This window comes from Nanorana parkeri, unplaced genomic scaffold, assembly GCF_000935625.1.
Source record: "Nanorana parkeri isolate BGI_ZX_2015 unplaced genomic scaffold, ASM93562v1 scaffold2178, whole genome shotgun sequence".
Classification (NCBI taxonomy): Eukaryota; Metazoa; Chordata; class Amphibia; order Anura; family Dicroglossidae; genus Nanorana; species Nanorana parkeri.
Window position 1 is genome coordinate 104820 of NW_017308446.1, and position 24018 is coordinate 128837.

The following is a 24018-nucleotide window of genomic DNA, read 5'->3' on the forward strand; positions in this document are numbered from 1 at the left end:
CCCCCAACCAGGGTCACGATCGTGGCGTCAACTGGGCCGCTTTCCACCCTACCATGCCCCTCATTGTGTCCGGAGCCGACGACAGGCAGGTGAAGATCTGGAGAATGAACGGTAAGCGGCCTCCATCTCGCTCCATAAGGAGTGCAGAGCGACCAATTAGAATTCACCCTGCCGAGGGCCTGGCCGACACGGGATGAATTCTGATTGGCTGCCGCCAGACATTAGCAATGATTTGCCCATTAGACCTCCATTATTTCTGTACTGGGATGAATCTGTGTGTGAAGGGGCTGAGATTTAACACCGAGTCCTCTTTGTATCTTTTCCAGAGGTTTTCACAGCCTGTGCAGGCCAGTTCTCTCTCTTCTCCATGGATGGTGGTGTCTGCCTGCATGTGTTTGTCCCTGTCCGTGTGTGACTCCCATCTGTGCTCCTGTAGTGTTTCTGTGCGGTCGTGTTGTCTCTTCTCTATACTGACCAATACCCCCCCCTTCCCCATAGCTCAAAGGGTAGAACTTTTCTGTCCTGCCCTCTGCAGGTGCCTCCTTTTATCTGTGGTACCTCTCCGTGTCTTCCTGGTGTAACACTACGGAGGGGGCCTGTGCACTGCTGTGATGTGTGTGTGATAGACGGCCACGTGATCAAGTGTCTGAACTAGATTCTTCCTCTCATATCTACCTACGGTCTAGTACTAGATAATCCCATTGTAATGGACTTGTTTTTGGTAATGTTGACGACGTTTCGCAACTGGCCCAAGTAGCTTCTTCAGTTCTTATGAGTGTCGGGGGACAAACTCCGGTGTTTATTTTTTTGGTTTCAAAAAAGTAGTTTTCAAAAAAGTATCATGTCATACAATTAGTACAGTCGGTGGTATCAATCATGTACAGATGCATGTTAACAAGTGGTATGCCGACCTTGCGGGCGGGAAAACCAACAAAACAGAAGAGAAAGTAGAAACAAACATTTCAAGCGGGTATTCACATTCTGTACATATAACATCTTTGTGTGAGCTGGCAGGTTCCTTGGGTCGCGCTAAAAGGAACAATGTGCGGCCCATGTGCGCAGGGATACCATGGGTCCGTTCCTGGATCTAATGGCCTCTGTGCCATAGGGGTGGTGTGATGTATGTTCGAGGAAAGTACCCTGGTATCTGGCGTTCGGAACGTTGGGAACCCATAAGGGTAGGGTCATAGTTGAGTAAGGGTAGGTAGGCAAGGGTGGAAGGGGGTAGAGGGAATGAGGGTTAGAAGGGCTATGTGACGTGAGGTGTTTTGGTCGTGGCCGGTAGGCGCGTTGGGGCGAACTCCGGTGTTTATAGCCAACGTGAGTATCTCCTATCATGGGATGTGTCCAGGCAGATGTGGATTGTCCAAGAATATGATGGGAGGTATGAAACCAGCTTCATAACTCGGTCACCATGGGTCCAAGAAGTCTGGGGTAGATCTTAAAGCGTTAGTTCACCTTTAGGCACGTTTCCCGAGAAATCCTCCTTCACTCCAGCGTGCTCTGCTGCCTACAAAGTATCAAAAATGCTCCTTTTGCATGTCATACCTTAGGGCCGTGCGCCTCCTGACCTCAAAAAAGGGGCTTCTTGGTCAGGAGTGCGGTGGGACTCTCTATTTGACTGACCTCAAAAACTCCCCTTCAGTCCCTGTAAATTGCACCCTCCAAGACAGAATGAACGAGGACCCCGGCACGTTCCAAGACCGCGCGTTCACAGTGCACTTTCCTCCCCTCTGTAGCGGGCACGGCTAAGCTCCGAGACGAAAATATTGAATTTCGCATGCGCAGTGTTTGAATGAGCCGGGGTCTCTGTTCATGCTCTCCTAGGGGGTGCAGGTGCATGCTGTCTCAGGATGTTAAAACAGGAGTACCGGTGTAGGAAGTAGGGACGCATTGATGTATATACTCGCCGATACCGAGTAACTGCCGCCATCACAGACTAGGACCTTTTAAGCCAGACACGGCAATCTGTGCAGAGAACACCAGGCAAAGCAGCACTTCAGAAGTCCTCAGTCATGTTCATCTCCATTGTCAGTGGCTGACCACTGGGCCTCCAGACTCGAGCCTTGCACGCCGATTCTCAGATCATGACCCGTCGCCCGGCTTCCTGGTCGCCTGTGAGGCCGGTGTTCTAGCAAAACCACACCGACTTCAGAGGCTTGCTGGCTTCCTGTCCAATCAGGAAGCTGGGCGGCGAGTCATGAGATCCCGTCCCGCTTCCTGATTGGTCAGGAATAGGGATGGGCTCGGGCGCGTTGGCAAGCGCCTCGTGCCGAGCCCGCCAGGAAGCGGTCGGCGCGCAGGGACAATCACGAGGCGCTTGCGAACACGCCCCAGCCCATCGCTAGTCAGGAAGCCAGGCTGCTTAGCAACACGTAAAGCCAGCTTCCTAGCTAATCTGGAAGCCAGGCAGCACGCCATGACCTACCTCCCGGCTTCCTGATTGGCTAGGAAGCCGGCTCTACTTGTTTCCCGCCAGCGGGCCTTCCTGACCAATCAGCGGGCCTTCCTGACCAATCAGGAAGCCGGGACGCGAGACATTATGTGCCACCCTAGCCAATAATGACCCCCTCCCGGCTTTCTGATTGGTCAGGCTGCCTAGGAACACGTGAAGCCAGCTTCCTAACCAATCAGGAAGCCGGGTCATGACATGCCGCCGGGCTTCCTGATTGGTTAGGAAGCTGACTTCACATGTTCCTAGGAAGCCTGGCTTCCTGAACAACCAGGAAGCCGAGAGGGGGGTCATGCCGTGCCGCCGGGCTTCCTGATTGGTTAGGAAGCTGACTTCACATGTTCCTAGGAAGCCTGGCTTCCTGAACAACCAGGAAGCCGAGAGGGGGGTCATGCCGTGCCGCCGGGCTTCCTGATTGGTTAGGAAGCTGACTTCACATGTTCCTAGGAAGCCTGGCTTCCTGAACAACCAGGAAGCCGAGAGGGGGGTCATGCCGTGCCGCCGGGCTTCCTGATTGGTTAGGAAGCTGACTTCACATGTTCCTAGGAAGCCTGGCTTCCTGAACAACCAGGAAGCCGAGAGGGGGGTCATGCCGTGCCGCCGGGCTTCCTGATTGGTTAGGAAGCTGACTTCACATGTTCCTAGGAAGCCTGGCTTCCTGAACAACCAGGAAGCCGAGAGGGGGGGTCATTATGTGCAGCCTGGCTTCCTGATTGGTTAGGAAGCCAGGCTGCTTAGTAAAACGTGAAGCCAGCTTCCTAGCCAATCAGGAAGCTAGGAGGTGGGTCATAACCCACTGCCCCGCTTCCTGATTGGAAAGGAAGCCGGCTCCATGCTCCCTCGGCACTGCCGGTAAGAGGGAGATTTCCCTCTGTCCAGAAGTTCTGGTATCGGAGCATTTGGGCAAGTACGTGTACTCGCTATCGGCACCGATACTACTAATAGTATCGGTGCATCCCTAGTAGGAATAAATGCTGAGGTAGGTTACTGACACTTGTTGGAGCCAAGAAAGCTACTTGGGTGGGTTACAAACCTTATGAAACACCATGACTAACTTCTACTAGACATGTCACCACCTAAACAGGGGTAGGCAAACCCCGGCCCTCCAGCTGTGGTGCGAGCGCAAATCCCAATGGCAGATGAGACTTGCAATGGCACAGGCATGACTCCCAGCGGCTGATGCATGATGGGAGGTGTCATTTCACCACCTGTGGAGGGCTCGGTTGTGCCCACCTGGGACCTATACGAATGAGAATCTTCACAGACACTTTGGTCACCAGACCCAGCGCTTGCTTTTTCTTGAATGACGAGCCGAGGGGCATCTGCTTTCCGGCCTATATGCGAGGTCTGCACCGAGAGCCTTCAGCTAACCCACGTTTTGAAAGGACGTTATCCCCCAGCATGCAAATGATTAAGGACTAGTCCATCCAAATATATTTTTGGCTACTCTTGTGGACCTCTGAGATATAAGCCCTGTAGGCTGTATAGGAAGAATACTAGTTGCCTTCCCCTCCCCTATGGGCTGTACCCCCTCCCTCATGGGCTGTACCCCCTTCCCCTCTCAGCAGCTGCTCAGTTTTAGCTTGGCATCTCTGGTAGACATTTTTGTTTTATTTCCGGACCTAAAAACAAAGATTTACCCACCTTCCGGTCCTTTTATTTGGAGCAGGTTCTCTCTTGGTGCTGGAACCCATAGCAAAGCACTTGCATTGCCGTTTTACAGTCCGAGCAGGGTGTAGATGAAGGGTGGTGGTTCTAATGCAGGGGTAGCAAAACTCCAGCTGTGGTGAAACTACAAATCCCATGATGCATCTCTCTCCGGGAGTCGTGGCTGTGAGAATCTTGCTATGTCTCACGGGATTTGTAGTTCCAACAGCTGGAGGGCCGGAGGTTTGCTACCCCTGTTCTAATGGCTTCCTGGTCAGTATCGTACCTGTACCCCAGGCATTGAACGTTGCAGGGAGTGGCTCTGTCCCACAGCAAGTGCAGAGAAGTGTCCCCTGCAATGGAGACAGTCAACCCCCGCACCTCTCCTGTCCCCTCTGGGAATCTGCGATGGACCAGTTTCTGGCCGGGTGGTAGACGTGGTGTTGTACTTGTGTTGCTCGTGCATGTCCTGGTTGGTTGGCACCCATACTGCATCCCAGGGTCCTCCTAACACCCAAGGGGAAAAGGCCAAGTTGCACCCCCCCTCCCCCTTCATGAGCTTTAAACTAATACATCAGCATAGGTTGCATTTCCTGCCTTTTGCTTCCCATTGTAGCTGCAGCACCCAAGGTGGCTGCCTCGCCTACCCCTCCACCTGGCCCTACTGCAGCCTGGAGGCTTAGGCCAGCGGGGAAATTTAGTGGGGTCTACCCTGGACTGGTACCCTGGTTTTTAACTGCCCATTAGTTCCTTATATCTCTGGTGGGGAGATCTCTGCATTGGCTTTGGCGCCACCTGGCTGTGTATATGTAAACTACAGCTGCCAAAGGCTCGGGGGCCCGTTGACACCAGATGCAGCGAGCTCCGGCCCGATTCTGGCCAGAACGCACTGCCCCGCATTGCGGCCGGCTCACTTTTTTGTGGGGCAGGAGCAGGGGCGTAACTAAAAATCACAGGGCCCCATAGCAAAATTTTGTATGGGGCCCCGTGATTGCTAGTTATGCCACTTGCAGAGCCTACCATAGACTCTCTATATTGGGCTCTGCAGGGTCTCAGATGGGCTGCACACCTCTTACCTGTCAGCGGTGGTCGCCTGGCCCCGCCTCCTCTTACATCACTGGCCCCACCTGTTCTTAGTTCGCTGGCCCGTGATGTAAAAGGAGGCGGGGTTGCTGTTAGGCGGGCCCCACCTCCTTCACTGCGGCGGTCCGAGAAGTCGATGAGTTCGAACTTTCGACCGAACACCGGTGTAACCGGCCTCTTCTGCCGCAGCTGCTGGATGTCAGTGACAGCCAGCACCCTGATATGCCATGGCGGCCCACACGGCATCAGAGGGATGCCCTGGCCGGGCCCAATAGCGGCCGCCTGGGTCGCTATGGCGATCGTTACGCCACTGGCCAGGAGGGTTCGTGGCGGGCCATTGAAGTGAATGGCACCGCAGCCACGCCGCACGGGATCGCAAGGCACATTTATGCCTGCGGTCCGTTCCGATCAAAATGCTGCAAACACTATTTTGATCGCACCGGACCACAGGCATAAGGTGCCTTGCGATCCCGTGCGGCCGGAGGGCGTGGCTGCGGTGCCTTTCCCTTCAATGGCCCCCTCCTGCCCCACAAAAAAGTGAGCCGCGAGGCAGTGCGTTCTGGCCAGAATCGGTCCGGAACGCACTGCATCTGGTGTGAACGGGCCCTCAGACTATATTGTATATCCGGCATCAGGCTACAGTAGGCGTGCAGACCTCGAAGCTCACATACAGGGCTCGACGGCCATTTTCTTATAACAGGCCATTTTCTTATAACAAGCCATTTGTCGTTCTTTCCTCCACAGAATCCAAGGCCTGGGAAGTGGACACTTGCCGTGGACATTACAACAACGTCTCCTGCGCCGTCTTCCACCCTCGGCAGGAGCTGATTCTGAGTAACTCTGAAGATAAGAGCATCCGTGTCTGGGATATGTCCAAGAGGTGAGGGGTCACTGACTGGTGGATTTGGGTAACGACTTTTAAAGCTGATCTCCATGCACACAGATAACTACACAGAATACATAGAAGTGAGCGGTGTACATAGAAGTGAGGGGTGTCCATACAAGTGAGGGGTGTCCATACAAGTGAGCGGTGTCCATACGAGTGAGCGGTGTCCATACGAGTGAGCGGTGTCCATACGAGTGAGCGGTGTCCATACGAGTGAGGGGTGTCCATACGAGTGAGGGGCGTCCATACGAGTGAGCGGCGTCCATACGAGTGAGCGGCGTCCATACGAGTGAGCGGTGTCCATACGAGTGAGCGGTGTCCATACGAGTGAGCGGTGTCCATACGAGTGAGCGGTGTCCATGCGAGTGAGCGGTGTCCATGCGAGTGAGCGGTGTCCATGCGAGTGAGCGGTGTCCATGCGAGTGAGCGGTGTCCATGCGAGTGAGCGGTGTCCATACGAGTGAGGGGCGTCCATGCGAGTGAGGGGCGTCCATGCGAGTGAGGGGCGTCCATGCGAGTGAGGGGCGTCCATGCGAGTGAGGGGCGTCCATGCGAGTGAGGGGCGTCCATGCGAGTGAGGGGCGTCCATGCGAGTGAGGGGCGTCCATGCGAGTGAGGGGCGTCCATGCGAGTGAGGGGCGTCCATGCGAGTGAGGGGCGTCCATGCGAGTGAGGGGCGTCCATGCGAGTGAGGGGCGTCCATGCGAGTGAGGGGCGTCCATGCGAGTGAGGGGCGTCCATGCGAGTGAGGGGCGTCCATGCGAGTGAGGGGCGTCCATGCGAGTGAGGGGCGTCCATGCGAGTGAGCGATGTACCCGCCAAAGGATTTGTGTTTCTGTCCGTTCAGCGGACCTCAATGCCCCTTCTTGCACGCCAGGAGGCGACTTGTGAAGTTCGGTAACACGTACCGGTCTTGTCCCTGCCCCATCCTATGACTGGCTGTGAAAGGAGAAGCAGCAGACTGATGAGCTCATCTCTCTGTCTCTTTGCTTTCACCTCCTATGGGCATGCTCCTTGCGTGCCCTCTCCGAGTGTGAGCCCTGCGCTCTGAATTTTGAATTTCACTAGCAAATAGCGAGCGCTCATTGGTCAACGCGGTCACCTGACCACGCTGACTAATGAGAAGCACTTCTGACCGCGCTGACCAATGGGTACGGATAGTACACCCGCACTGGAGGGGGGGGAAAGGAGCGTTCACCCAACGGTAAGTATAGCAAGGGGAGGAGAGAGGGCCGGATTGTAGGGGGGGGATTCCATTTTCCCAAATTCATCTGGGAAAGTGGAATGACCCTTTTAATGAACACAGATCTACATTAATTGGTGTCTTTTATATCTGCCCGGAGTTCAGCTTTAAAGGAGAACTATGGGGTCAGGGCTTTTCCCCATAGTTCTCCTAAGGGCCCCGGGAGGACATATACTAGCTTCCTCCCGTCACCCAAAGCTCAGTATATAGCGGTATACGGAGACCGCCGGAAGGGACATTACTGTCTGGATCCACCCAGCTGCGTGATTGACAGCTGGCTCTGCCTATCTAGAGCTGTACCCGCCCCCGTCCATTCCACCATTCAGCGCTGGAGGATTGGACAGTGGAGGGGGGGGAATCCCTGCAGGGAGCCGTGAGTGACTGTCACGGCTCTCTGCAGGGATAGATCAAGAAGTGAGCGAGCGCCGGTATGCGTTCGCTCACTTCCCGATCTACTGAGAGGTAGAATATTTTTTTGCATCTGCTCATTGGGTTGTCGCAGCACTCCTCAGATGTCTAAGGGCTAGTTCACACCAGGCCCAGTGCGTCCCGGCCCTGATTCGGTGCCGGAACGCATCCTGGCCGGCTCGCTGCAATCTGGAACAGGAGGGGGGCGTGGCGATGCATTGAAGTCAATGGCATGGCAGCCGCGCGATTGCCCCACACCGGAACAGAACAAATAGCGCATGTATGTGGCATTTTTTTTTCTGACCGGAACACAGGAATTGATGTGCCATGCATTCCAGTGTGGGCGATCGCACTGCGGCCCGGGGGGGGGGGGGGGGGAGCGCCCCCCTCCTGCCCCCAGAACGCAGTGAGCCGGCCGTTATGCGAATCAGGCCGGAACGCACTGGGGTTGGTGTGAACTTGCCGTCAGCCTTGCCCTTGTAGGAGCAGAGGAAGGTATTGCATGTGTGCATTGCACTTCGGCTTCAGCGTACACATTTCATACACCTCTTCCCACATTACCGGTTACTAGAGCTGCAGCTAACGATTATTTTCAAAATCGATTAGTTAGTCGATTATTAGGTTCGATTAATCGGTTAATCGGATAAACCATAAAATAGCGTTCAAAAAAAGGCTCCAGTGATGGGACTACTAGTTTGTATTGAGGTTGTAGTCCATCACAGGAGCAAGCTTGGAGCGGTGGAAGTAAAAAAGAAAGAGATAGTGTGGTGTGCAATATAGTATTACCCTTTCAGTTCATCTTCTCTATGTTTTTCTTTCTAGAACCGGAGTCCAGACCTTCCGCAGAGACCACGATCGCTTCTGGGTCCTGGCCGCTCACCCCAATCTCAACCTTTTTGCAGCAGGTAACGTGTTCTCCGTCGCCATCGCCCATACCTAGCCAAATATTTGCCTCTTAAAGGAGAACTATGAGGTCAGGGCTTTTCCCCCCATAGTTCTCCTTAGGGTAACGGGAGGACACAAACTAGCATCCTCCCGTCACCCTAAGCTCAGTATATGGTGAGATATAGCTCGCGGTATACTGAGACGCCGCAGCCGAAGCTGATCCCGACATTGATGTCTGGATCCGCCCATCTGCGTGAGTGACAGCTGGCTCTGCCTATCTAAACACGATTGTCCGGGAACAGGGAATAGATTTGCTGTGCTCAGGCAGGGTGCTATACACCCGTACATAGACGCTTTTCCATAAGAACCGGGATTCTTGCGTCACATACTGTACACTCAGTGTCCAGATTATTATGACCCCTCCCCCATCAGTACTTGGTTGGGTCGCCTGGTGACCCCACGAGAAGGTGAAAGGTGATGGGAGGAATCTGACACGGCGCTGTTGCCCTTCTGTTGTCTTGTACCAGTCTTGCCCCTCCCCATGCAATACATGTTACAGCGGGCCATGCTTGTCGGATAACCGTGCTCACCTGATAGTGATGAATAGATTTGCAGAGCTCTGATCTTTGTTGGTTGGTGACACGCATGCATTGCATTTTGGCGCGTGATGCCGGCATGTCACAGCCTAGGTTTGCAACTGAAACTTGAAATGTACACACAGAAACCCGGTTTTATTGACTCTCGAGCTCTGCGGTAATTGCTGTTCAGCATAAGAGGTGTTGGCAGGTACCTTGTGTTGCTGCTTATTAGGTTATGTTATTTGGGCTTTGGTTCACTTTAAAGGAGAACTATGAGGGGGAGGGGGGGGTGCTTTTCACTCACCTCATAGTTCTAGCCGACCTGTGACAATTGGCTCAGTAGATCGGAAAGTGGCTTTCGCTCACTTCTCGATCCTGTCACTGCTCTGCCGTGACGGGGGAGGGGCTGGATTCCCCCCTCCCCGGTCCGATCCGCCAGCGCTGACTGGCGGAACAGACGGGGGGAGGGGGAGGGTACAGCTGGCTCTGCCTCTAGATAGGCAGAGCCAGCTGTCACTCACGCAGCTGGGCGGATCCAGACATAATTGGCGTCTCCGCTTCAGCTGCGTCGTCTCAGCTGTAGCTCCCTATGTACTGAGCCTAGGGTGACGGGAGGACGCTAGTTTGTGTCCTCCCGTTACCCTAAGGAGAGCTATGGGGAAAAACCCTGACCCCATAGTTCTCCTTTAACGTTCATGCCTCCATCAAATGACCACCGCCAATGGGCATGTTGACGCTCATGCAGACAAGCCGGAATATTCCCTTTTCCTTTATATATAAAATGTTAGGACAGTTTTTGATGGCCCTGTTTTGTGATTTGCCTTTCCTCCTCCAGGTCACGATGGGGGAATGATCGTGTTTAAGTTGGAGCGGGAACGGCCAGCCTACGCTGTCCACGGGAACATCCTGTACTACGTGAAGGACCGCTTCCTCCGCCAGCTGGACTTCAACAGCTCCAAGGACGTGGCCGTCATGCAGCTGAGAAGGTGAGACAGAAACGGGCAGTCCTTCAAGGGGCTTTCCATCCAAAACTGATATATAACCTGGGCGCACATTGTGATTGGATCTCCCAGGGTCCCCAGTAGTGGGATTATCCTGCCTTGAAGCTCCCAGGGTTCCCTGTAGTGGGATTATCCTGCCCTGGATCTCCCAGAGTTCCCAGTAGCGGGATTATCCTGCCCTGGATCTCTCAGGGTTCCCAGTAGCGGGATTATCCTGCCCTGGATCTCCCAGGGTTCACAGTAGCGGGATTATCCTGCCCTGGATCTCCCAGGGTTCACAGTAGTGGGATTATCCTGCCCTGGATCTCCCAGGGATGGGAACCCTGGATCTCCCAGGGTTCCCATCCCATCTTAGTCTGGAGTTCAGCGCATTTTGCTTTTGGGTCTGATTTATGTCTCCTCTTATTTTCTGTACAGTGGCTCCAAGTTCCCAGTTTTTAACATGTCCTATAACCCAGCTGAGAACGCCGTACTGCTCTGCACGGTAAGAAAACGTATACCAAATTGCAATGCTATGTGCAAAGTCACACAGTGTTATCCAAATTGTCAAAATATACAAAATTTAGTATCGGTAACCGTCTGCAGCCTTCTCATTGCCAATACCGGCTGTGCTAGGGGAAAGTATTACTGCCGGCATCACAACCAAAAGTCTTTCCGGCATGTAAAACAAGTTCACATTTACACCATAGTATAACCAGCCCGCTAATATAGACTGGGCCCCCCTTTTCCTGACCCCTTGAGACATGCTCTGGTATCTGGCACCGAGCCGTCAGTAGCAGATCCTTTAACCCCTTCATGACTGCGCTTGTTTTTAGTTTCTCTTCGTAAATGACTGACACGCATTTTTAGCTGTGTGATTCTTCCACGTCAGTAATATACTTCCTTACAAAGTGCACCCACACATATTATATATTGTTTTTTAGAGGACAGATAGGGCTACATATTTATATCACATATGTGTGTCTAACGCCTCACTTAGGACAAATAAAATATAAAAAAAGAGGAAAAAAAGTAAAAAAAACCCTTTTTTCCCAGTTTTGATTTGTAGTATTTTTTTACAAAACCAGCACAGCTATAAAAAAAAAATAATGCAATAAATACCATTCATTTATTTGTCCCTTATTTATTTTTTTAAACTTAAAAATGTTATTTATTTAATTATATCAAGCAGTCATTGTGAATTAATCTCACTATTACTGCTTGATAAATTAATAAATTTTTGGTTATTATCAGGCTGCTTCAAACTTCAGAACAGCCGATAATAAGTTAGTGACACTGATCCTGCAGCAGTTCAGGATTCGGCTGTCACTAAGGCCTGGATCACACCTGAACGTTTTGTAGCGCGTTCAACACTCGACGAACGCTCTACAAAACGCTCAAACATCTAAATCCCATTGTATTCAATTGTCTGGTTCCCACCTTGCCGTATTTCCGCCCGTCCGAACGCGATACAAAATGGCTTACGCCCAAAGAAGTACATGTACTTCTTTGGGGCGTTTTGGTCTCGCGTTTCCATTGGGATACAGCCAAGTAGCCCTCGGAAACACAAGTTGTTTTTTTTACCGCGAATCGCGGTAAAAACGCGCGACAAACGCGCATATTCAATACGCCTAGGTGTGAACCCAGCCTAAGGCCCCATTCACACTTGGCGATTCGCAAATCGCGCGATTTGCATTTTGCGCGACATCGCGCAAATGCTTGCATTGAGCAAGCTTGAATCGCGGCTAAATCCGCTCCAAAAAGGGTCCTGCTGTAGCCACGCACGACCCGCGACAGCAGGACCCTTTGCCCCATTGAGAAGCATTGAAGAGCGATATCGCGGTAATTACCGCGCGATAAATCGCTAAGTGTGAATGGGGTCTAAAGGTTTTCTGATTGTTGCAACAACCATCAGAAAACGGAAACATTCTTCTTTCAGGAATAGATACATTATGTATCTATTCCTGAAAGTGAAAGGAAAAAAAAAAGCCAGTATAGCTTGAGAGAGATATATCTCGATCTATACGAGCTGTCAGAATGCCGGCAAACATGCCAGCTCTGCTTTGACTCTCAGACACCCGATATAAAGGTATCGGGTGTCTGAAAAAGGTTAACCCTTTCATTAATGGATGCCTCTATACTGAGGGATACATTAATGAATGGTAACCCCTGATTCTCAGCGGTTACCAGCCTTCTAGTGCAGCAAATAACTCGTCACGTACAGTGTACGTGACAAGTCATTTGGTCCCTTTGTGGCGGGACGTACAGTGTACGTCTCCCGACACAAAGGGGTTAAGTCCTGTGCGTTGTGAGGTGATCGGCCTCCATGGATGGGACTTGTTTCTCCAGCACATCCCACAGATGATCGATTGGACGGAGATCTGGAGAATTTGGAGGCCGAGTCATCACCTCAAACTCGTTGTTGTGTTCCTCCAAACCATTCTTCAGCCATTTTCATAGTGCGGCAGGGTGCATTAACCTTGGTCACAATTTTATGGCTGATCGGTGTATGAATTATCGCTATATCGTGCTGTAGCCTTCTATAAAACCTTCACATTTGTTGGACATATTGGTTTGGATAGGTTTATAAAAGATTCGCTGGGCGTGGAAGTTTTGTATCGCTGTGATTTGTATTTTGATTCCATTTCTCACCTTTTTACAGAGAGCCAGCAACCTGGAGAACAGCACTTATGACCTGTACACCATCCCCAAGGATTCGGACTCTCAGAACCCCGATGGTAAGAGGTTGGCTATATTGTTAAAGTGAACCCGTCATTATTTCCCACACCAACAGAATGCTGCTTCATTCATGAGAAATGTCCTGCTGAAGTCTGATGGGAAACTGACACTTCTGGAAACGTCAATCTTTTTGGCTCACCTGCCAGTGTTCATTGGTTCCTACTATGATCTCCACATCCCTACTGGGTCCTGTAGTGACGCGGAGGTCAGCATTGAACGCTGCGGGGCAACCTAGGAGATGGACACTCAGAAAAGTGTTGGTTTCCCTTTGGAATACATCCAGGGATTGCCAGCAAATGGAGCTGCGCTCTGGCAAGGTGTACCTCATAATTGGCGTAACAATCGCCATAGAGACCCAGGCGGCCGCTATGGAGCCCGGGCACAGGGGGGCCCGGCCAGGTCATCCCTCTGATGCCGTGTGGGCCGCCTGGGTCGCTATGGCATGTAAGGGTGCTGGCTGTCACTGTGATGTGACACAACAGTGATGTGTGCAGCGGCGGCAGCAGCGCGTTTCCGCTCACAGCCGCTGCGGAGCAGTGTCATTGGCAGATGAGGCCGGCGTTCGCAGTGAAGGAGGAGGCGGGGCCCGCCTAAGAGCAACCCCGCCTTCTCTTACATCACTGGCCAGCGACCTAAGAGCAGGCGGGGCCCGTCTATAGAAGAGGAGGCGGGGCCCGGCGACCACGGAGGCGCACAGCGCTGACGGGTAAGAGGTGTGCAGCTCATCTGAGACCCCGCAGAACCCACTATAGAGAGTCTATGGCGGGCTCTGCAGGGTCACTCTCAGGTGGGCTGTTTGGTATATCAAGTGGGCTCTGCAAGTGGCATAACTAGAAATCACGGGGCCCCATACAAAATTTTGCTATGGGGCCCTGTGATTTCTACTTACGCCCCTGCCTCTCATAGAAAGAAATATAGGACCTGCCATTGCTTGTGTTCTGCATTCAATGTGCTGACAGTAGGAGAGCGCAAAGAGATGACCTAATCAGGTCGGTTGCTGGTCCTTCACTGCCCAGTCACATGATGAGGGTGGGGAGGTGACCACACTGTACTGTGTAACTGCAGCAGAAAAAGAAGGGTCACCAGGCTGACAGTGCAGTGTTAGGGGGCTGCATGATTCTCAGAACTTGGACAGAAATGCAAATCCTTTGGCAGGTTCCCTTTTCTATGCATTTCATTTGTGTATTTAGCTGTTCCTTGGAGTTCAGCTTCACCAAATAACGTCGACTGTCACATAGTGAGTGCGACCTGCAGGTACCCAGTTGGAACTCTTGTGCTAAGTTCTTCTTTCACCGTATATATCAAACGAATTACGTCTAATGAATTGCATTGCGTGACGTGTCTCATTTCTACACTCCAGCTCCTGAAGGGAAGCGCTCCTCCGGCCTGACCGCTGTCTGGGTGGCTCGCAATCGATTCGCCGTCCTGGACCGCATGCATTCTGTGAGTACAACGCCGCGCTCCGTCGTCCTCCCGACGACCAGGATTTACGACCTGTACCCCCGGAATAACCGTTTCTCTTCCGCAGATCCTCATTAAGAACCTGAAGAACGAGATCACCAAGAAAGTCCAGGTGCCAAACTGCGACGAGATCTTCTACGCCGGCACCGGGAACCTGCTCCTCCGCGACGCCGACTCCATCACGCTGTTCGATGTGCAGCAGAAACGGTGAGGGGCTTCTGGTGACCTGGAGCTGTGAATGATTGTACTGTTTGAAGATGAAGGAGACCGTTAAAGGATGTGCTACAGAGGGTCAAGGTGATGCATAAAGCTTTGGGTTAGGAAATAGCGAGCAGTAGGCCTTTGGCGGCAGAATGTGAGCGGGTGGGCTTACAGGTGAGTTCTGTGTGGCGTTTGCACATTTAGGCCTCATTCACATGAGAAAAGGCGACACGTACAGATCCGTGCTGCGTTCGCGGCCGTATCGGGCAGCTCCCGGGAGGGACCGGTGCTACGTGTGATTAGTACGCAGCCCCGTCCTTCTCTTTGGAACTACGCGGCCGTACGCTGCCCTACGTACCCCAAGTGCAGGTCCGCACGGGTGTCCTGGCTCAGACGCAGGATCCATCCTATCAGGGTACGAGTACGGACATGTAGGGCGGCATATGGCCATGTGCTCCCATAGAGAAGCACGGGCTGCGTACTAATCACGCGCAGCACCCGTCCTTCCCGGGAGCTGCCCGATACGGCCGTGCACGCAGCACGGAGTTGTATGTGCCGGTGATCGATCGAAAGTTCGAACTCATGGAGTTCTGGGACCGCATGACTTCCGGTTTCCTTAGAACTACGAGGTTTGCACACAAAACTTCTTCTGCACGAGCGCCACCCGCGCCATTGCTATATGCACATGCACCACAGCAATAAAGTAATAAAATGAAGTCGGATCACAGTAATCAAGCACGTTATGAATCTGACTTGCCCCACTCAAGCGGCGGCCATATTGAGTGGGGCACCGGAGATAAATAAAGTGCTTGATTACTGTGATCCGACTTCATTTTATTGCTTTGGCGTATGTGTATAGGGCAATGGCGCTCGTGCACAACAAATTTCTTGCACAAACCTCGTAGTTCTAAGGAAACCGGAAGTCATGCGGTCACACAACTCGATAAGTTTGGACTATCGATAGAACACCGGCCTTTTCTCGTGTGAAATGAGGCTTTATTGGGAGGAAGTTGGGGCATGCAGGCACATGAGAGCTGGGGGACAAGCAGGGGCTGGACCAGTGCAATGAGTAGACATGACTTTGTTGGAGTGGTGGGGTAGTCCTGGGTGAAGTATAGTATAGACCAGTGGTTCTCAACCTGTGTGACCTCAGGACCCACGTTCGTCCTCGGTCATTTAATCACGCGCGGTGCAATGGAACGCAGGGCAGTGTGGGCTGCTGTGCTGTGACGGAGCTCCATCCATATGTGCATTGCTTGTACGGCTCCCATGCACGCCTGTAGAGGGGCCGGAGCCAGAATGCGATGTTACTCTGGTCTAGGTACCGCTATAGGACATGCAAGGGAGCTATAAGCAATGCATGTATGAATGGGGCTCCCTCGCTGTCATACCCCCACCTCAAGCTGACACTCTGTGCCGGGCAGTGTATTTTGAAGGGCTGCTCGGTGTGAAAACAACAGCACTGCGCTAGGGGGAGGCTGAGGACCCTCTCGCCTAGAATAGCGGAAGGCACGGGGGGGAACCACTTTTGGGTCACGATCCACCAGTTGAGAACCAAGTGTATAGGCCTTTAGATCTTAGAGAAGCCGGTGAGGAGTGCGGACCCCTATCCCGTAGGGGGGGGTTTATGGAGCCCAGCTGTCCCCTGTTCTCCGGTCCAGGGCTCTCGCCTGCCTCGCGGCCACCTCCGTCCGCTGTGGATAGTGCGGCTGGAGTGGAGTGAGGCCGGCCAGCGCCATCTTGCCGCGGCCTGCTGCTGTGAAGGAGGTCATCTTCCTCGGACGGGTGCCCGATTTTTTTTTCTTGCGGGACATGGCGATTTTTGTGCCGGGGTTATCCGGAGTCAGTTGTGGGTCCCGGTGATCCGATGCTTGCGATCCGCCGTCGGCCTGAGCACGGAGCTCTCACTCAAGCAGCCTTCAGCTCCAAACGCTGGCCACGCCCCGCCTTTTAGATCTTAGGAGCTATGAATGACATTGAGAAGACCTGGACATGGGAATTGATAGCAATAAGAAGCTGGCACTGCCGTGAGCCCATTTGGTCCCGAAGCTCTGGGATGGGATTTGTCCAAGCTGGAGTGGTTTCCGGACACCTGAGGTTACCTGCTACTTGACGCCTGTTTAATATTCTGCTTGTATCTTCCTACAGGACATTGTCTTCTGTGAAGATCGCTAAAGTCAAGTATGTGATCTGGTCCTCCGACATGTCTCACGTGGCCCTGCTGGCTAAACATGGTGAGTGTTCAGTCTATGAATGTAACAAGGTGGTAGCATGGTCCTGGGTCAGGATGGTGATTGGCCACCCCACATCAGATGTATGCAGAATCTAATGGAATGACGAATTGCCCTTTTTGTTCTGTCCACCCACAGCGATCATGATCTGCAACCGAAAGCTGGAATCTCTTTGTAACATCCACGAGAACATACGCGTGAAGAGCGGCGCATGGGAAGAGAGCGGCGTCTTCATCTACACGACCAGCAACCACATCAAATACGCACTCACCACCGGGTAAGATGGGAAACGGACTATGATGGTTTACATAGGTTGGTGATAAATCTAGTGGGGGGGTAAATAAGTCCAGCCCATTCAAGGCCTTGCCCTTCCAAGGCAAGGTGACGGGTACTCTTGTAAGGAAACCTCCACTCTACTGGCATTCTGTACGTTTGTTGGAACCCCGGGGCCAATCCCTGCATAAGCTTTGTGTTAGAGCTCACACAGGGCTAATGAACCCTTCACCACCCCCATGTGTGTACGCTTTGTAGTTGATGCTCAAGCACTGCATCCTGGGAGTAGGAGGAGAAGGGTACATGGGCCCCCCCAAATCCCTTGTACTCCCCGGTGGTTCTAGAAGGCATCTGGAGCAGATTGGGAGAACAGCAAAGGCAAGGTGACAGGTTCTCTTGTAAGGAAACCTCCACTCTACTGGCATTCTGTACGTTTGTTGGAACCCCGGGGCCAATCCCTGCATAAGCTTTGTGTTAGAGCTCACACAGGGCTAATGAACCCTTCACCACCCCCATGTGTGTACGCTTTGTAGTTGATGCTGAAGCACTGCATCCTGGGATTAGGAGGAGAAGGGTACATGCGCCCCCCCCCCCAAATCCCTTGTACTCCCCAGTGGTTCTAGCAGACATCTGGAGCAGATTGGGAGAGCAGCAAAGGCAAGGTTAGTGCATAACAAAAGAAACTGAGTGGTTAGAGAGACAGGTCCTCTTTAAATGCAGCACTGACGTCTGACCAACCTTTTCGTTCGGCTGTCGATCTCGCGGCATGAAATCCGTCCTCATTATTACATGAGGTTCATTATCTAATCTTGTGGGTTTTTTCCTTTTAGTGATCACGGCATCATTCGCACTCTGGATCTGCCCATCTACATCACCCGGGTGAAGGGTAACAACGTTTACTGCCTGGACCGGGAGTGTCGCCCGCGGGTGCTCACCATTGACCCCACAGAGTTTAAATTCAAGCTGGCCCTGATCAATAGGAAATACGACGAGGTAGGGACCTTGTCACCTGTTGACAGGTATTCGTGACAGGTTCTCTTTAAAAACTGGCAGCCCCCACATTTGCTGACGGTTGTACTGGGTTTGGTGCGAGCTTTGGCTCCCTCTGCTGCCTTCAAGAGGGATGACACACCAAGCCCCTCCCTCTCTGCATTGCAAATGTTATTCCCCGTTAGCCGAGCACTTATCCGTCATCGCTTGTTCCCGTTAGGTGCTGCACATGGTGAGGAACGCCAAGCTGGTGGGACAGTCGATCATTGCCTACCTACAGAAGAAGGGTTACCCCGAGGTGGCGCTGCACTTTGTGAAGGACGAGAAGACGCGGTTTAGCCTGGCCCTGGAGTGCGGGAATATTGAGGTTTGTCGGCTTTGTGATTTCTATCCTCATTTTTAGGGATGTCCCGATACCACTTTTTTAAGACCAAGTACAAGTGCTGTCCCTCATGTACTCGCCGATACCAATTACCGATACTTTTTCTTAAAGGGACAGGTGACATTTGTTTCTAAAACAACACAGACTGATGGTTTTAGGGCAGTTGCTCACCAGGGCTAAATACGGATGTCCCCGCGGCAGAACACGTGTCCCCGCGGCAGAACAGCATTCTGTGTCCCCACGGCCCCCAAAGCAGGACACCTGGCCCCCCAAAGCAGAATTCCTCACACCAGGCAGCGTGTCGATCTCACCCGGGCGACGTGGACATCTGCAGTGGCACCGCGGGCACTCCACCTCACCGGCGATGTCGGGACCCGGCCTCCCCCCACGTTCAGACCGGCGATCCTGCCACGTCCGGCCCAGTCCTCGTCAGTGAGGGGGAGGAACCCACAGCTTCTAGCCCTGGGTCGGTATTTCCGCCCCCGGGGATGCCTATGGCAGTGCCGGCGCCGTGAAGGAGGAGGTGATGAAGAACCGGACGGGCACTGCCATGGACAGCTATCTGCAGGTCCCCAGCAGGCTGCCGGGGTCCCCACAAGCGCGGGAACTCGGACGGCCGCTGCCGTTTGAAAATTTAAAAAGCCGGTATCGGCCTTAAGAATCGGGGCATTTTCACGGGTATGCCTGGTATCGGCCCCCGATACTAGTTTCGGTATGGAGACATCCCTCCTCATTTTTGTTCCTTTTTGCTTTGTCTGTGATATTCCAGAGTAACAGGTCTGCTTTAAAGTGGACCTGTACCCAGAAAAGGAAGACCGAGGGCAAAGGACTAGACAACGGTGTTGCCCGTTGCCCGTTGCCTTCCCCGCAGCTCATCTTTTTCCTCATCACCGACTTGCCATGCCTTGATCTCCACTGTGTCTCCATGTGGAGGCGCCTATCTTGGTACTGGCTTTGCTTCCTCATGTCGGTGCTGATTGACAAGCCTCAGGCCTTGTATATCAGCAGTGACGATGCCGATAGCCCCGCCCCCTGCAACATCTCACCCCATTGTAGTATAAGCAGGCACAGCCTACAGGAGAGTGACAACTCTGCTCTGAATTCAGGAGCAGTGCAGCATTGTTGTCACCCCATTACAGGAAGCTGCATTAGGTGGACATCGCTGGCAGGATGAACAGGTATTTGTGGGACATTGCAGGGGGGCTAAGAACTGTGAATGTGGATGTGATTGCAGTTACGTCCTGCAGCACATATTTGTAATGGGGGGTCATGGCTGTAATGTAAACCGTCAGCACGGAACCGGCCCTGTGGTTACTGGACCTGTATGACGTTACTTTGTTCCAGGATATGATGAAGGGCAGACATTAATGCTGTGATATTTAGCATGGGGCCGGCATTGCTGTGCTGTCCCCATAGCCCGGTCGCAGTGACACATGCTAAGACAGGAAGGGGCTTGCTGCCTGCCGTGGTCATAACCCGCCGGGACCAGTATGGAAGCCACTTGCCGAATCCTCGTCCATTGCATGCTTGCAGTACACGGGGCCGGGGTTATGGTACTGCAATGGCCACCTATAGTAGTGGCATGGGGGCTTAGTCCGAATGCATACAACTCCTATATGATATCCTCGCTGCGATTGGTGTGTTCTGTGTAAGGAGGAGGAGGGGCTTAATTTCAGATTTTGCACTCCCAGAAATAAAGGCAAAGCACAGGTTCACTTTAAGAACCTAAGCTACAAGCGATCGCCATCTGGCATGTACCATTTTATCATTTCCAAACAAACTTCCTTTATTAATTTCATTTTAGCAGCGTCCTGCTCATCCATGGTGGGGCCTTAAAGGAGAACTATGAGGGGGAGGGGCTTCTCAGTCATCTCATAGTTCTAGCCGACCTGCGACAATGAGACTGTCACAGGTCGGCTCAGTAGATCGGGAGGTGAGGGAACACACCGCTCGATCCTGTCACGGCTCTCTGCCGTGAAAGGGGGAGGGGCTGGATTCCCCGCTCCGATCCGCCAGCGCTGACTGGCGGAGGGGGTGGGTACAGCTGGCTCTGCCCCTAGATAGCTGTCACTCACGCAGCTGGGCGGATCTCGACAGCAATGTTGGGATCCGCTCCGGCTGCGGCGTCTCAGTATACCGCGAGCAGCAGCTCCCTATATACTGAGCTTAGGGTGACGGGAGGACGCTACTTTGTGTCCTCCCGTTACCCTAAGGAGAACTATGGGGAAAAGCCCTGACCCCATAGTTCTCCTTTAAGCTGCAGGGAATTGCCTGAGTGTGATCCTTACCCCCCCCTAATAACGGCTTCTCTCCCCCCTACACCAGATTGCTTTGGAAGCCGCGAAGGCTCTGGATGACAAGAGCTGCTGGGAGAAGCTGGGCGAGGTGGCTCTGCTGCAGGGCAACCATCAGATCGTGGAGATGTGCTACCAGCGCACCAAGAACTTCGACAAGCTCGCCTTCCTATATCTCATCACCGGGAACCTGGAGAAACTGCGCAAGATGATGAAGATCGGTAAGAGACGCTGGAACATCTCAACCCTGGCCGTTCGGAGAGGTGTCCACATACTTTTGGCCGTGTAGTAGATGCGGTGGTCCGGTGTTCACATTGCATTGTCCATATAGTGTATATCTCCTGGCGGGAGGCTGATGCAGTATGACAGGGGCGGCCACAAATTTTTGTGTTTTAAGATCTACTTTTTTATATGACTAGCTCAATGAGATCTACCAACGAATGGCACCGCAACGCACCTTCCACAACAAAACGCAGGGCAGGTGTGATTGCGATGAACGCACTTTACTATTATGAATGGGCCCTTAGTTAGACTGAGCACTCTTATCAGAGGAGGTCAACTACGGGACTATTATCTATAATAAACTAACACTCCTAATCTTAACCCAAGGGGATCGGCTCTCAGATTCCCCCAGAGTAGCTGCATGCTGAGCCACAACTTCCAGTATCAGCGGCTGTGGCAGGACACAGCGCCCCCTGCTGGCCAACACAGCACCCGGCCACCAGCAGCCGAGCTCCCAGGTAAACAGAGCAGCTAATTCCAACTTGCAATCGAATGGTAGATCGCGATCGACCTTTTGGGCACCCCTGCAGTACGATCACCGTACCATAGTCCCTGGCTCTGTTGCATCCCATCTTTTTGCAGGCACTCCCGCCTATAACTGGAATATCACACTTGATAAAACGACCTTTTAATAAACAAATCCGCGTTCAGCTAAGTGTAGCCATTGAGCACTACCTCACAACCCCCGTTGTCTCTAGGAGTAAACCATGCCAGGCCATGCAACTTGCTGCGGCACCACTTCAATCTACATTTAATTGGAAGAGGCAGCTGGCTTATGGGGGGGCGGATTATCATCTGTTTACCGTCTGCTACCGTGCCATAACATCTCCATGTGTGTATTATGTTATAGCTGAGATCCGGAAGGACATGAGCGGCCACTACCAGAATGCCCTCTACCTGGGAGACATTGATGAGAGAGTCCGGATCCTAAAGAACTGTGGGCAGAGTAAGTAGAACCTCGCCTGGTACACTGCCGCCTCTTCTTCCTCTATTGCACCATTCAGTTGTACATTTTGTATTCTGTCTTTCCATTTCTGCAGAGTCCTTGGCTTACCTCACTGCAGCCACGCACGGCATTACAGACGAAGAAGACAAACTGCGGGAATCCTTCGACCTGGAGAAAGAAATTGTAAGTCCGTGAGGGCTCATTCACAACATTTGTGGCCACTGACCTTTTTTTTTTTTTTGCACTAGATCAATGCCAGTCACTGCGAGGGCGCACAGCAACCCATTGGTTTTCTGTGCGCCACATTCAGATCTCAATGCTGGTGTTAGGGCTGCAACAACTAATCGATTAAGATTGGCAACTATTCTCATCGATTAGTTGGGGGGAGGTGTTTTTGTTTATTTTTTTTTCAATGCAAACAATCGATTAGTTGAAAAAATAATCGGGCAACTAATCGATTATGAAAATAATCGTTAGCTGGTGTGATGTATGTTGTAGAACAATGCAGACACGCTGCATTTTTCTGCAAGGCACTGGCGGCCTCCACACCGCTTTGCAGAGACATAGATGCAGTCTACACTTATCTACATACTTGTTCCAGGTCAGTAACCCATATAATATCAAAGCTCAAGACAGCCAGGGAACTGTTTTCTTAGGTCAGCAATGGCAGCCCCATCTCTCTCCCCTCAGGTTTAAAGGGTAATTAAACCCTCGCGTGTTTTTGCATATATCTACGGCTAGCAAGCTGTAGATATATACGCAAAGACATTTAAAAAAAAAAGTTAACAAAAGGGTTAAGGGAGAACTATGAGGCGGGTGCTTTTCACTCACCTCATAGTTCTAGCCGACCTGTGACAATGAGACTGTCACAGGTCGGCTCAGTAGATCGGGAGGTGAGCGAACACATACCGGCGTTCGCTCACCTCTCGATCCTGTCACGGCTCTCTGCCGTGAGAGGGGAGGGGCTGGATTCCCCCCTCCCCGCTCCGATCCTCCAGCGCTGACTGGCGGAACAGACGGGGGAGGGGGCGGGTACAGCTGGCTCTGCCTCTAGGTAGGCAGAGCCAGCTGTCAGTCACACAGCTGGGCGGATCCCGGCACAATTGTCGGGATCCGTTTCAGCTGCGGCGTCTCAGTATACCGCGAGCTACAGCTCCCTATATACTGAGCTAAGGGTGACGGGAGGACGCTAGTTTGTGTCCTCCCGTTACCCTAAGGAGAACTATGGGGAAAAGACTTAACCCCATAGACTTAACCCGGCCGCGAAGGATTGTGGGGCGAGCACATGCGCAGTAGAGATCTTCAGCCGGGAGGAGAGGAGAGACACAAGGTAAGTCAATGCAGGCAGTGCACAGACACTGAGGGACAGCAGGAGACCCGAGTCATCACTGGATCAGAGACCGGCACCAGCGCTGGAGGGACTCATGAAAACGAGGAATATACCGATGCTAGTATTGGTATCGGTGCCGATGCCGAGTATTTGGACGAGTACTCGCCCAAATGCTCCGAGGTCTAGCCCGATACTTCCTGTATCGGGAAGCCGGTTCCATGCTCCCTCGTCACTTATGAGGAGAGAGCATGGAGCTGGGCAGCGTGTGATCACTCGCTACCCAGCTTTCCGAGTGGTCAGGAAGCCGGGCGCGGTGTAATGACGCGGCGCCCGGTTTCCTGATTGGCCGGCATGTCCCAGGGAGCATGGAGCCGACTTCCTGGCCAATCGGGAAGCTGGGCGTCGCGTCGTTACACAGCGCCCGGCTTCCTGATTGTCCAGAAAGCCGGCTCCATACTTTCTCCTCACATAGTGACGAGAAGCATGGGGACGGCTTCCCTGCTAATCAGGAATCCTGGTGGCGAGTCATTACACACCGCCTGGCTTCTTGAATGGGACTTCCGGTTTCGGTATCGGCGAGTACAGGAAAAAAAATATCGGTACTCGATACTGAAATACCGGTATCGGTTCATCCCTACTGGAAAGAAGGAGATGATCGGATCAAGAGGCATAATTTAAAGGTAACCCCTTACACCAGCATTGGGGGGAATGGGGGGGGGGGGGTTTT

General features: G+C 52.6%; 1 protein-coding gene across 1 annotated transcript in view; it reads left to right on the plus strand.

Moving 5' to 3' along the window:
* The window catches only part of COPA (coatomer protein complex subunit alpha), a 55900-nt gene that overhangs the window by 12342 nt on the left and 19540 nt on the right, over positions 1-24018 (plus strand). The window contains exons 8-22 of the mRNA XM_018572932.1: positions 12-111; positions 5927-6062; positions 8542-8624; positions 10018-10168; positions 10601-10667; positions 12825-12900; positions 14262-14344; positions 14430-14569; positions 16712-16797; positions 16933-17071; positions 17898-18060; positions 18278-18424; positions 20765-20954; positions 21866-21961; positions 22056-22144. Of these exons, the coding sequence (XP_018428434.1) occupies positions 12-111; positions 5927-6062; positions 8542-8624; positions 10018-10168; positions 10601-10667; positions 12825-12900; positions 14262-14344; positions 14430-14569; positions 16712-16797; positions 16933-17071; positions 17898-18060; positions 18278-18424; positions 20765-20954; positions 21866-21961; positions 22056-22144 (1746 nt within the window). The remainder of the gene's footprint in view (positions 1-11; positions 112-5926; positions 6063-8541; positions 8625-10017; positions 10169-10600; positions 10668-12824; positions 12901-14261; positions 14345-14429; positions 14570-16711; positions 16798-16932; positions 17072-17897; positions 18061-18277; positions 18425-20764; positions 20955-21865; positions 21962-22055; positions 22145-24018) is intronic.